The sequence below is a fragment of the Typopeltis vanoorti genome, chromosome 21 (genome assembly GCF_054136105.1).
Source record: "Typopeltis vanoorti isolate ZY-2024b chromosome 21, IOZ_Tvanoo_1.0, whole genome shotgun sequence".
NCBI lineage: Eukaryota > Metazoa > Arthropoda > Arachnida > Uropygi > Thelyphonidae > Typopeltis > Typopeltis vanoorti.
This window is the reverse complement of record NC_143569.1, coordinates 35,776,793-35,790,720: the sequence shown is the minus strand read 5'-3', so window position 1 is coordinate 35,790,720 and position 13,928 is coordinate 35,776,793. Positions and strand designations below refer to the sequence as shown.

Genomic DNA, 13,928 nt, shown 5'->3' with positions numbered 1-13,928 from the left:
AACAACTAAGTTTTCATCCCCCCCCCCCCACTAGAGTGAGTTTCACTGTATGCAGATACAAATAAAAATATCACAGCCGTGTGAGATATAATAGATCTTTTTTTTTAATTTGAAGTTTTAGTTAAATAAATATTTTTTGATTTTACACAGAATGAAGTCCTTGAGTTATCTGATGAGGTCTGAAGGCGATATTTTTTCGGCTGTGTCCACATCACGGATCATGAACGAAGTGCAAAGATATGTTTGGAGATGATTTATGCTTGTTGATTTACTTCAAATTAAATTAAACATGAATTTCTGAAAAAGACACGAGATATCATCATTCATACAATGCACGTTTGTCATAAACGGCCAAGGCTTTTCGCTGTTGAGAAGGTTTTCTAATGCGATTTTCTCTCGAATTAAATCCTGCATGTGTCCATCTTCGGTGACAATTAGGCGTTTTCTGAGAATCTGGCTGCAGACTTTTCATCGGAACCAGTTCTTGGTGACAGGACAGAGCGACTAATGATTCAGGCCGGATATATGCATCTGATAACGTTACTGCATACAGAAAAGTAAATAAGGGAATAAATAACAAATATTTAAATAACTCAGTTTCATATTAAAAATAAATAAATAAATGTAAAATTTAAAACTAATTGTAAATTAAAAATAAAACATATTTAAATAATGTTGAAATTAAATTAAAAAATAAAATAGAAATTTAAATTAAACATTGCATTTTAAATATATTTAAATTATTCAGTTTAAATTTAATAGTTTATCGTAATAATTCAATTAGTGTTCTAACGCAATTTAACTGGTTGTTAAAAATTATAATTTCTAAATATGACCCAACATACTCTATCGTTAGTATCAAAATAGCTGTGTTCAGCTGAAATTAAGATAGGCTTTGGTCTTTTATATTTGTTGATTTCTGCTTAATTTATTCCGAGCCTTCCTTGATTAACAGGTTTGGATGGTTACTTGTCTTGATAAAGAACTTCTCAGCTAGATGTAGGAGAAAGGAAGAAATATACGGATTTATTAACTTCTCTATGGATCTGGGTGTTTCTTATAAACCAAGGGGCATCCAGAATCATTCTCAGGCACTTATTCTGTAATCTCTGAAGTTTTAGAATGTTTGAATTCGCGGTGTGGCTCCACGCTGGGGTGCGTAAGTGATCACAGCCGAATTACCATCTTGTAAATTGTTAATTTTGTTTGCGTGTCCAGTTTACTTAGTCTGTTGATCATAGGGTAGAGCTGTGCTAAGACGTTGGATGTCTTTGAGGTAATGTAACTAATATGTTTGCTGAATAGGAGTTTACTATCCAGAATCACTCCAAGATATTTAACTTCAGTCTGCCATGGAATCTTTACTCCCAACAAATAAATATCCTCCATGGTATGGATTTTCTTTCTAGTAAACAATATAGCTGAGCTTTTCTGGGGGTTAACTTGGATCCTCCAGTCTGCCATCCACTTTTCTAAAATGTGTATGCTGGTTTGGAGTCTTTTAGTCCCCAGTTTTGGGCTCAGTGATCTTGCCATCAGTGCAGTATATAATATATAATCTAATCTACATTTGATTTTCATATTAAATTGTTCATTTATTATATATTTAATAGATAGAATAACAAAAAAGGTTTGTGAGATTTCTTCTAAATATATATATATATAATCTAATCTGCATTTGATTTTCATATTAAATTGTTCATTTATTATATATTTAATAGATAGAATAATAAAAAAGGTTTGTGAGATTTCTTCTAGATATATAAATATAAATAAAGATTATATAAGTGATTTGTAAATATTAAGAAAAATAATTGAGATTACTTAGTTATGTTTTGGAAAATATTAGTATTATTTATTTATAAATACATTTTCATAAAAAAATCTGCTAATGTTCTTTATTCCTCAATAGGGAGTAGGTTAGGCCATTTTAGCCCATCTAATTTTGGGAGACTGAGGTGGAGTGGAGGGTAGTTCAATCTCAATGAATGCATTTTCATATTATCTGCAAATAAAATTCATTTTGGTAGTGTAACTAAGTATAATAAATAACAGCACCCGTTTGAATCTAACAAATTCCGCGCATAAGGATTCTACATTACCGACATGTACAATTTTCATTGTTTTTGAAGTATTTTTTATGACGAGGTAATTATTACATAAGGATTTGAATTATTTTAATTTCCCTTATTTTGCTATTGCAACGCATAGTACATGTACTTAATAGCAGCTTGAAAAGGAAGTGACATATTGTGAACATCTGAATATGTCTGAGCTGGTCTTACATCAAAGAACACAATAACACGAACTCAGTTTGAGCCTCTTCGAAGCTCTCATTTCTTTTAACTTATTATTTTGACATAAAAATAAAGTTAAAATGAAAGCTAGAAATTCATATTTTTAAAATTTAAGTACTTAAAATAAAAACTCAAATAAAGATGAACGTTTTAAAATCATTAAAATAGTTTAAATTTAAATTGGCAGTAAAACAAATACAGACTCATTAATAGCCTACTCCCTATTGAGGAATAAAGAGCGTTAGCAGATTTTTTTATGAAAATGTATTTATAATGAATTATACTAATACTTTCTAAATATAACTAAGTAATCTCAATTACGTTAGTTAATTTTTAAATATTATTTAAACATTCTTCATTTATATTTATATATCTTGAAGAAATCTCACAAACCATTTCTTTTATTCTATCAATTGAATATATAAAATAGCAAAAGAAGACAAAGCAAAAGAAAAAATCAAATGCAGATCATACTGCATCATACTGCACTGATGGCAAGATCACTGAGCCCAAAACTGGCGACTAAAAGACTCCAAAACTAGCATGAGGAGGAAGGAATGGACTGCGAAATGCGGATTAATAACCTTGGAGGGTGATGGATGGCAATGCTGTAGCCAATGAAGTTCTAACTGAGGCTCGGCTATTGCTGTTACCCTCCTGCCATGATCAGAGCTTTAATAGCTCAATAACACCTTATCCCTACACTGTCCTCTACAGATAACGGGGAAGATGAAAAGCATTCTTGCTTCGCCCCTTTAAGCCAGTCCTTATAAGGATAATGAATAGCAAAAGAAGATATTACTGCTTGATTAATACCCTTGGAGGGTAATGGATGGCAATGCTGTAGCCAATGAAGTTCTAACTGAAGCTCAGATATTTCTGTTACCCTCCTGCCATGATAAGAACTTTATAGCTCAATACCACCCTATCCTTACACTGTCCTCTACCGATAACGGGGAAGATGAAAAGCATTTTTGCTTCGCCCCTTTAAGCCAGTCCTTATAAGGACTATAACTTTAGTGGTACGGACATGTCGAAACCATGCCATCAAAAATACTACCCAACCTTGCTCTGTATGCAAGAATAAAAGAAAAAAAAAGGAAGACCAAGAACTAAATGGATAACAACAATAAAGGTCAACTCTGGATCACAAACACATAGACAGCTCACCAAGAAACAGAGACTCCTGGAGGTTGTTGTGGAAACATGGAAGACTCAACCCGTCCCCGACGGAAGAGGACAGTAAGTAAGTAAAATAAACCAGCTTTTTTAATTCCTGTAGTTTGTTTACAATTGTTAAAACTCAACAAAACATTACTCATCGTTATTACTGTATGTCTCCTAAAGATAATCTAACCCAAAAGATTCAAGGAAAACGCCAACTTCGAACTTTTGGAGTTTCGAATAATTTGAACAAAACCAAACTATTAGTAATAAATTGTCACTTCTCTTCAATCAATACGTCTGCATTTTTATGAAAAGCAAATATTTGATATTATGTCCAAACTTAAATATGCCATAACACCAATGCTTCAATCTTTAGATCATCCAACACTTCTACCACCACTAGGTATTTAGATATTGAGGGGTAATTAATCTTCTGCTTCCATGGTGGAAGTTCATCATCGTATTAAAGCATTTATTCTTCTCTTCAACAAATGGACAGCTACTGAAACATTTTTATAGAAATATAATCGAAATCCTAGTTCTACTCTAGACAAAGGATTGAATTTATTGCTGCCAGAACGTATTGGACCATATTTAAAGAAATGGTTGGGTTTGTGAATCAAACAAGTGGTGCAGGCTTGTCGATCCTTTCAAACCAAGTGCAAAGTTATACCCAAAATAAATATAAAGAGCTTTTACCAAAAGTCTTCTAATGTACCAAACGGAAGATACATAATATAGTTACAAGGATTAACAATGAAAACAATTGTGATGATTTACAGTTAATTGCATGAGGTTAGTAATACAGTGATGACTTACAAAACCTTTGCTTTTCTGCATATATGAAAACAGGGCAATGTCCAAACAATAAAAATAATGAAATAGCTTATAATGGGATTATGAAATATAAGCAAATTATTGGCAGTGGGACACAACAAATTGTTTGTACCATTACCTATTAAATTATGTCTCATAAAGAAGTTTGTTAAAGCATTGAATAAGATGAAAAATGCAAAGATATTCATTTTAAATAGAATCAGGAAAATTGTTGAAAGGCTTTCGGTTTGAGAGAGATTATTGATATTTATATTACCAAAATATGTTTTTTTTTCAACTTAATTATTTATTATCATTAAACAATGTAGCATCATATTTTTACATTTGTTAAAAGACACGTATGTGATGAAAACAAAAGTTCTATATTAAAATTTTACTCAGTAAAATACATAAAATTAACCTTTTGACCCTGTTGCAATATTCTTGACGAGCAGTGTTATACATTCATTTTAATGAACAGCGTTTGATCCCGAACATTTTTATACATAGGATCATTTAATATATTTTTTAAATTCAAGAATGTGCGGTCTGTCTTATACTAATTTTTCAGTTTGGAAAAGTAAAAATTAAACCAGTTCCTTTTTTCACACATTTTCTCCCCATTATGGTGACATTTGTGATATATTTTCTTACCTACATATTCTTCCGTTTTTGACCCTCCCCCTGCCCCAGGGTTCTATCACTGCACGCACTTCCTCCATGTCATGGCAAAGATCATAATTTCTGATTTGCCAGCAAACGCAAAACATTGACAACAATTCTGTGTATTCTAGTGGTAACTTCCATAATACTAGATGTGCAGAAGAAAGGTCATCGGAGCTTTAATTCTAGTTATTGACTAGAGTCAATACTAAGTCATTTTCTAGACCAATTCCAGACCAAATCAATTAACTGTATAAAATCGACAAAAAACATACGAGAAGAAAACATTACCAGTTTCCCCCCCCCACACACACACACACGCAGCCGAATTTCAAAACATTAAAGTGAAAACAGTGTCCCGCTTCGTTTAGAGAATGCGAATGCTTTAAAAGGGATTTATAATCACGTATTTATAATTAATAATAACGTAATCCATTTTGTACTAATCAATTTTTGTGCAAAAATGGATTACAGCATTTTGAAAAATATTTCATTATAGTGACAATTGATGAGCGCAGGCAATTGATAGACAATAGAGTTGTCTCATCACCAATATCTGTGGTGAAGAGAGAAGCTATCAATGTAAAGTTGCTGACTCCTGGCCAAGCCATAAATCTATACCTATGTTTATTATAACGTGAACATAAGCTGCCAAATTTGGAGGATTATTGTTTGATCATCCTGTTTTGACGTGTTATAATTCACGTTTTCGAACCGGATTCTGGAAATATTTGTTAGAAACCAAATATTTTCCAAAGGAATTTTGAATCCTGAATTCTTTCCCACCTCTCCCATTTATCAAAAATATATTTAAATAGTATTTTAAAATTAAACCCGTTTTCCAGTTTCCACGAACAAAATTTCTATCATATTTATCCTAGTCTGTGTTAAACCAAAAGTGATATCGAGAAAAACATGCTACTTATTTATTTTTTTTATAAAACTCCCACTAGCGAAAGGGGGGAATCCAATAGTAAATTGTACTTTGGTTGGGATGAGAAATATTTCTTTCATTTTAACTGTATTTTCGATGGGTTGTAATATTGAGCCGTCGGATTTGACTGCGTGGTTAACGTTACCGCTCTCCAACCCACAGGATGCACGTCCGAATCCCGTGTGGGATGAATGTTTTTGATTGCCTTTAAGTACAAAAGCAATGAATTTCATTGGCCGTTGTTTGAGACCACTGCCCGCTTATTTGAGGTCGAAAGTGATTTGAAAAAAAGCTCCAGTTTTGGCGTCTATAAGAAGATGTCCTGACTATGAAGAAATATATAAGAAATATATAATATATATATATATATATATATATATATATATATATATATATATATAATCATGAATATTTGATCCCTAGATTAGGTATCAAAAATTCACCTCCCACCTATGGTCGTTCCCAAACGATTCGGACCTATAGCCTGGAGGGCAAGAACTTTAACTACTTGGCCGGAAAGCATCACATTTATAAATGATACCATCAGATGTGACTTTATTCCAAACAATTCACTTAAAGTTATATAATTTATATCTCAAAACCATCAATCCGACCGCTTTTAAAAGTGTGGAAGTGCTACCATTCTAAAATTAAAGTCGTTCTGGCTAAAAAAAAATGTCCACTTACAGCACTACTGATAATCAACCCAAAAATTAATTTCAAGTTATATCCACTTCTAACTAGTCATTAATGGCTTAATTTAACTTCTAAGTGTAAATGGTTTAAATCAGTGGTACTTAACCAGGGCAGTATGCCCGCCTAGGGGCGCTGTGAATGCTGAGGGGAGGTAAGCAGTTAGGGGGCGCTGAGGGAGGCGGTAAGCATTATAATACTACTAATATAATAATCAACTTGATATAATAAACTTAATATAAAAAAAACTTGAGACTTCGTTTGTCGAACATAGAATCTGATTTCTAAAAGTTAGCAGGATCTCAATCAGGCTCAGGTTAGCATTAATGACTGGCTTATTAAATATAGTAAGTTTACATCTTTTTTGAGTAAAAAATTAATTTGTGTCAAAGTCACTAATTTTTAATTAACTATCAGTTCAAATACGTTGATGGTAATTTAGGTTTGCCTAATAATATGTTATAATCTTATTGAAATATTAGCCTAGTGCAAAAATAAGAAAGGGGTGCCAGAAAAGAAAAATTAACAAAGATTTAGATCAACCTCAATTATTAAATGATAAATGATTTATGATAAATGATTTAAACACCATTCCATCTATTTTTTAAAAAAATATATATTTAAAAATAAGGTGTATTTACAAATTTATATTTTAAAAACAATTGAAGATATTTAAAATCTAAATTATTAATAACACTTTAAGATATAAAAACTAAGAAAAGATAATAGAGATAAAATATCGGAAGAAAGAAAATTATCAGAAGAAAGATATTTTTGTTGTTTCAATTATAGCGAGGTCTTTAAGTTACGTGCAAAATAACTCGTTCTGAAATGCATAGTTGCGACATCGTTTTATGTAAAAACTTTACAGTAGTTATTATAAAGTATATTAATCTCATTTTCCAGAATTTCCTGCCATTTAATGATTCGTGTATATTAAAGTATACATGATGGCAATGTAGCTCGCTCCTATTATGCTTAAGCCTTTCTTATTATTAAAAATGAATAAATAAAATAAATAATTATGATGATTTATTGCGTGCTGAAAGTTTTATATCGTTTGAAGAAATAATCCAGTGCAAATTTAAGTATCGGATTATGGTGAATAACTACAAGGAAATCCTGCATTCATACTTTGTAAGATTATAAATTTTTAATCTATAGAAATGAATAGAAATAAATGTGTAGAAATGAACATGTTGAGCAGGTTTAATATAATTAATTAGAATTGCTGTATTATCATACAATGACCATAATTAAAATATAAAATCAGCATCAGTGATTTATTTTTTCCATCTCTTTGAGCATGAGGATATTGTTTTGTTTAACACATAAGTTGTTATCTTTGTTTCTAAATTATTTTTTATTTTTTTTAGATTCAGACCTTAAACACCTAGAAAATGAATATAATTACATTAATAATTCTTACACCACTTTTTTTTTCATTTACTCTATATTTAATAAAAAGTTTCTCCCCGTCTACATGAGCCTGGAAGCTGGAAAACTGTTACCCTGGGAGGGTAATGGATGGTAATGCTGTAGTCAATGAAGTTCTAACTGAGGCTCGGCTATTGTTGTTACCCTCCTGCCAAGATCAGAGCTTTATAGCTCAATAATACCTTATCCTTACACTGTCCTCTACAGATAACGGGGAAGATGAAAAGCATTCTTGCTTCGCCCTTTTAAGCCAGTCCTTATAAGGACTATTTACCCAATAGTCCTAAAGCATTTTAGGACTTTAGGATTACTTACCCTTCTCATGACGCAATTTTGCAATAACATTTCCGTTTCCGGCTTTTCTTCGAGTTATCTTACTCAAATTTCATATAGAAAATCAAATGCTAATATGCAGTTCGTAACGCTGGCTTTCTTTAGAGGAAACGTGATTTCTTAAAATGGGTCTTGCAGTCAACTATACACGTGACTCTCTTGCGTCACTGCATTCCATAATCTCATATGTGTTAACCTCGGACCTAACGTCATCTTTTCTTGAGTAAATAACATCGCCTGGGAGCTCATTGTCAACTGCAATTTGCTTTGTGTTATCAGATGTTGAAAGTCTTTTGTCTACGAAATGATCTACAAGTGACACAGTGGAAGGTAGAAATTAGCCACATGATGACAGTTTTCCCGTGTCTTTTTTACCTTAAGGTGCTTCAGGATTTGACATCCACCAACAGAACGGATGATAGGTCATCCGCTAGTTGGCAATGATCATGGTGCACGAAGTGTTGCAAAGGGAAATAAAGCCAAAAAAAATATTGATTCCAGCGAACACAGACATCAGGAGAACAGATAAACTGAAATCATCACATTTTTCTTTCATCTTTCAGGAGAGCCATCAGGTTCACCTTTCGTTTATGTACATCGCATTCAGGGCAAAGTAAAAATGACAACCAAAAAGAACCAAACAACTGGTAGCATGCATGTGATAAAATGCTAAAAAGTCTTTCATTTTTCATTTAACGTAAATAGATGATTCCCGAAATAAGTTAGCGGGTAGGTGACAGTTGCGCCACCTATATATTCTCCTTTCTTCGACAAAACGAAAATAATCAATTCCCTTTCACTTTATATGAGAAACAAGTTAATGAATTTTACTTGTTATTTAATCGATGAAATAAATTCTGACCTTTCATATCGGATTTCATGTCAAATCTAAACAGTATACAATGCAATTTTTCGATTTTATTGAAAAACAGATGCAAACACTTACCAACCATTGACTTTTGGGAGTCACCTGACACGGAATTGACAACTGAAAATCGAAATCGAGATAATCGTCGCCTTGCAGGAGCCAAAAAGGGAGCCGTAGAAATGGTGTAGAGCACAGGATTAACAGCTGCGTTGAGCGGAAGAACAAACACAGCAATCCAGGCAAATACCTACCGTGATATAAAATTATACGCATGTTAATTATTTCAGTATTTATTTGATGAATAGATAGGTATTACATAGCTAGCAACAAAAAAATAAAATCTCAAAAAAATTATATTAAAGAATAAAAATAAAAATAAAAAACATATAAAACTAAAATAAAAGAATAAATTATGTAATCTAATTTACACCTTTATTGAAGAAAGACGATGCAAGAGAGTGAGAAAATTACAGAACTATAGCATTGATTTCTCATGCAAGTAAAGTCTTACGTAAGATCATTCAGAAAAGACTGGAACCATTCATGAAGAGAGAAATGCCAGATGAACAGGCAGGATTTCGAAAAGGCAGAGAAACAAGAGATCAAATTGCAAATGTGAGATGGATAATAGAAAGAGCACAGGAATATCACAAGCATGTCTACCTTTGTTTCCTTGACTATAGCAAGGCTTTTGACTCTGTAGATCATGTGAAACTGTGGAATGTGTTAAGAACAATGGGAGTCCCAGAGTATTTCGTTATCCTTCTGAGGAATCTTTATTATGAATAAGAAGTTACTGTCCGAACAGGTCTTGGAGAAGCTGTGTATTTCACAATAGGTAAAGGGGTGTGACAAGGATGTATTTTATCTCCGTACCTGTTTAACTTGTACAGCGAATACATTTTAAGAATGACAGGGCTGGAGGAGTCTTCAGCCTGAATTAAAATTGGTGGAAAAAATATTAATAATTTGGGGCATGCAGATGATACCACCTTGCTAGAAGAATGCAAAGAAGATTTGAAGGAACTTATTAATTAAAGAAGAAAGTGCAAATATGGTCTTGAACTTTACCTCAAAAATACAAAAGTCATGGAAACATGTGAACTTAATGATTTTGAAGTAGATGGGGAGAAAATGGAAGCAGTTAACAATTTTGTGTTCCTAGGATCTCGAATTGATAACGATGGTTATTGTACCGAAGTTAGAAGAAGATTATTACTCGAAAAAAAAGCAATGACGAATTCAAGCAAGATCTTTAAAGATAAAGATATTAGCCTCACAACAAAAATCATAATTGAAAGCAATGGTATTCCCTGTGGTACTGTATGGATGTAAAAGTTGGACCTTGAGAAAGAGTGAGAGAAGGAAGATAGATGCATTTGAATTATGGGTTTGGAAACGCTTACTAAGAATATCATGGACTGCAAAGCAAACCAATCAATCAGTGATAGACAGAATAAAGCCAGATTGCTCCCTTGAAGCTATGATCATCGAGCAAAAATTATCATACTTCGGACATATTATGCGAGCAAATGGCAGTCTGGAGAAGAAGATGATGCTTGCTAAAGTTGATGGAAGCAGCAGAAGAGGAAAACCAAGAATTAGATGGGTGGATGAAGTTATAGAAGCAACTGGAGTGCGCTTGGAGGTTCTGAAAGACATGGTCAAGGACAGATCGGAATGGAGAGTGTATGTTCATGGAGTCGGAAACGACTCGATGGATCATAACACACACACACACAATCTAATTTATATAAAAAAAATATAAACTTGACATTAGACACCAAAATGAAAATAGGTTATAATAATCCTAAAAGATTATATGTTAGTGTAATTTTTTAATATCCCGTGTAGTGACCCGGAGAAGAAAAGCGGCAACGCAATCTATGCGCGTCGTAAGTGGCGACTAAAATAGACGCTGAGTTTCGAGAGTTTTGCTCTCTCAGGTTTCTTTCGAAATTTTGCTCCCGGTGAGGGGAGCTTGATTTCAGGGGGGTTTGCCCTGGGAGAGCATTTTGAGTCTCTGGGAAGGGTGCTCTCTGGCGTGGCCCGTGAGGGGCCTTGTCGGTGGATTCTTTTCCCTGGAATATGAGCGGTTGAGGGGGGGGGCGTCACTGAGTGGAACCAACGCTGAATTGGATCATCTTTTGGCCACTATGGAGTGGTCTAGGGATCGTCTTAATTTTTAGAGAGGGCGCTTTATTTACATACCCACCTCACTGTAATCCGTGCATGGCGTACGAGGCGACTAAACTGGGTACCCAGTGAGGATAATGGATGGCAATGCTGTTGCCAATGAAGTTTTAACTGAGACTCGAATATTGCTGTTACCCTCCCTGCAATGATGAGAGCTTATATAGCTCTATATAAGCTCTCATCATACCCTATCCATACATTCTCTTTATAGATAACGGGGAATATGAAAAGCATTTCTGCTTCACCCATCTAGCCAAAAAAAAAAAAAAAAAATGTAATTTTTTAAAAGTATTAATAAGAAATAATAGGTCTTAAAAAGTATATATATGCTGGCATATATTTACTTTAATTCTGTGATAGTATATATATTTAATTCTGCATAGTTATTTTAATTTTATAATAGTATTATTAAGAAATAATTCATATCTTCCTAGATATTTTGTCTTTGTGGTTCTTTATGGACGCTGAACAAACCAATTGAGAAGATCATTTTTTGGAATGGGCCTAGAGGAGAATGCTGCGATTTCCTTGGCTAGAGAAAAGAAGCAACTTGAGCATCACAGATAACTGAACGTTGCAATGAATCTCTGCAACATGGCGGAGAGAAGATTTGTCATACATTTTGCATACATCTCAAGAATAGAGGAAATGAAGATTAAAAAAAAGACAAGCTCTTAATGCAGAAAAGATGTCAGAAGCAAAAGAAGAGATAAGCCCATAGGAGAAAGAATACAGAGGCACATGGATAACACATATATCTAGTGACCACTCCTCAGTCGAATGTAGATTTAAATATTATTAACAAATCATAAAATTTGAAATAATTGGATATGTATACAAGTTTTTAAAATGACTAATTTTATCTGACCTAATAAATTTAAACATTGCTCTAATATATGCGCTAGTAATATCTGAAGGTTTTACACTAATATCGGATTAGTGTAAAATCAAATCTATGGCATTATTTTATTATTATTACGTTTTATTATTTTTTTAAAAATTTTTCCTAATGAATAGGAGTAACATCAACACATGACAGACACGTTGATAGACGATAAAAGTAATTGCATCACTCAGAAAATTTACATTAAATTGAACGTGCGTTACATATAACGTCCATAGGAGGTAGTAAATGATTTTAATTTCCGGTGTGAAACCATCATCCTGCTTTTGGATGAAAAATTAGTATATTAAATCTTTAGAACACAACTTTTTATTTTCCAATCCGTAGCTCAACATTTAGTGGATTGTATTTATATCAGAAAATGTCCATTAAATATTGTTGTCATAGCAACTGATTGCATATAGGCTATGAAGAGCCTGTGTTGGAAACGTTAGTACCATTGGTACCTAACGTTTTCCGCTTTTATGTACTAGTATTGCAGATTCATAATTATATTATAAATCTGCAATAAATCTGATTATCTTGGAATTACCTTGGAAAAATTTACAGAAATAAGGTTAATGTCAGGATTTAACCTCACAGAAATATATTATCCAGGCTTACAGAACGTACATAAGAGTGAACATTTAGTCCTTTTTGGATATTATAAACAGTGGTCTATCTCACAGGAGCAATGCTCTTAACTGAATCATTTCCTTCTGCCGACTATTCAGATATCAGCACGTTATATGAAAATATATTGTAATTGTGATGATGATGTTATCAAATATATTTCCCTTCCTGTTAAGTTGATTATTTTTGAATAATAGAAAGTCACTTTCAGATTCCTGGAATAACGAAGGTAACAAACAAACAGTTGTATCGTTTCTGAAAAAGTCAAACAGCGTAATGTGGATTGCCTGGCGATCATTTCAAAAATTGATAATCATACCTCATCCAAGTCCCAAGAGTTAAATATTAACCCAAGAATATTTAACCCAAGAGTTAAATATTCACTGTTTCTGATATTCTGGTTTAACGTTGTCAGTTCACCAAGTGAATCAGAGATTCTTTATTTTTCTCAATTACAACATTTCTTTAGATGTATCTAAAATATTACAAGACTTGTCATCGATATTAGGATGAACAGCAAATAAAAAAAAATGAAATGTAAAATAATTATTGATAAAATATATTAGGAACATTAGGTATACTGGGTATGTATTAGGTAGGTAAATATTAGGTATGATATGGTTATAATAGCAAAATGTAATCGACGCACCAACGGCAGGTTAGCTTGCAAGTCGGCTCCATTCATGCACAGGTTCGCGGATATCTGGACAAACTGTGGCAAGTACGCCTATACCCGAAAGCCTGTAGTTTGTGTCCCTTTATCCACAACTCATCGTAGAGCACATTTTGAATGGTACTGTTTCCATAAAAATTGGACAAGACACCAACTATTTACAAATGAGGGTTGTTTTAGTCTTTCCCCCGATTCTAGACAACAATTGAACTGGTGTGAAAGTGGTACCATTGCGAGAATGTTCTTGAATGGGAGAGATACTAGCTACGAGTTCTGCAAAAGGGGTTATAATGGGTGCACGATATTGCAACAAAGTACTTCAACGGCATGTTCGA

The 13,928-nt window shown here is 33.1% G+C and overlaps 1 protein-coding gene across 1 annotated transcript in view; it reads right to left on the bottom strand.

The window, feature by feature from the left end:
- Positions 1 to 319: 319 nt before the first annotated feature.
- Positions 320 to 13,928, bottom strand: part of LOC150094740 (uncharacterized) — a 138,939-nt gene continuing 125,330 nt past the window's right edge. The window contains exons 15-16 of the mRNA XM_090411655.1: positions 9,287 to 9,455; positions 320 to 543 (exon numbers count right to left, since the gene is read on the bottom strand). Coding sequence (XP_090267781.1) covers positions 320 to 543; positions 9,287 to 9,455 — 393 coding nt within the window. The remainder of the gene's footprint in view (positions 544 to 9,286; positions 9,456 to 13,928) is intronic.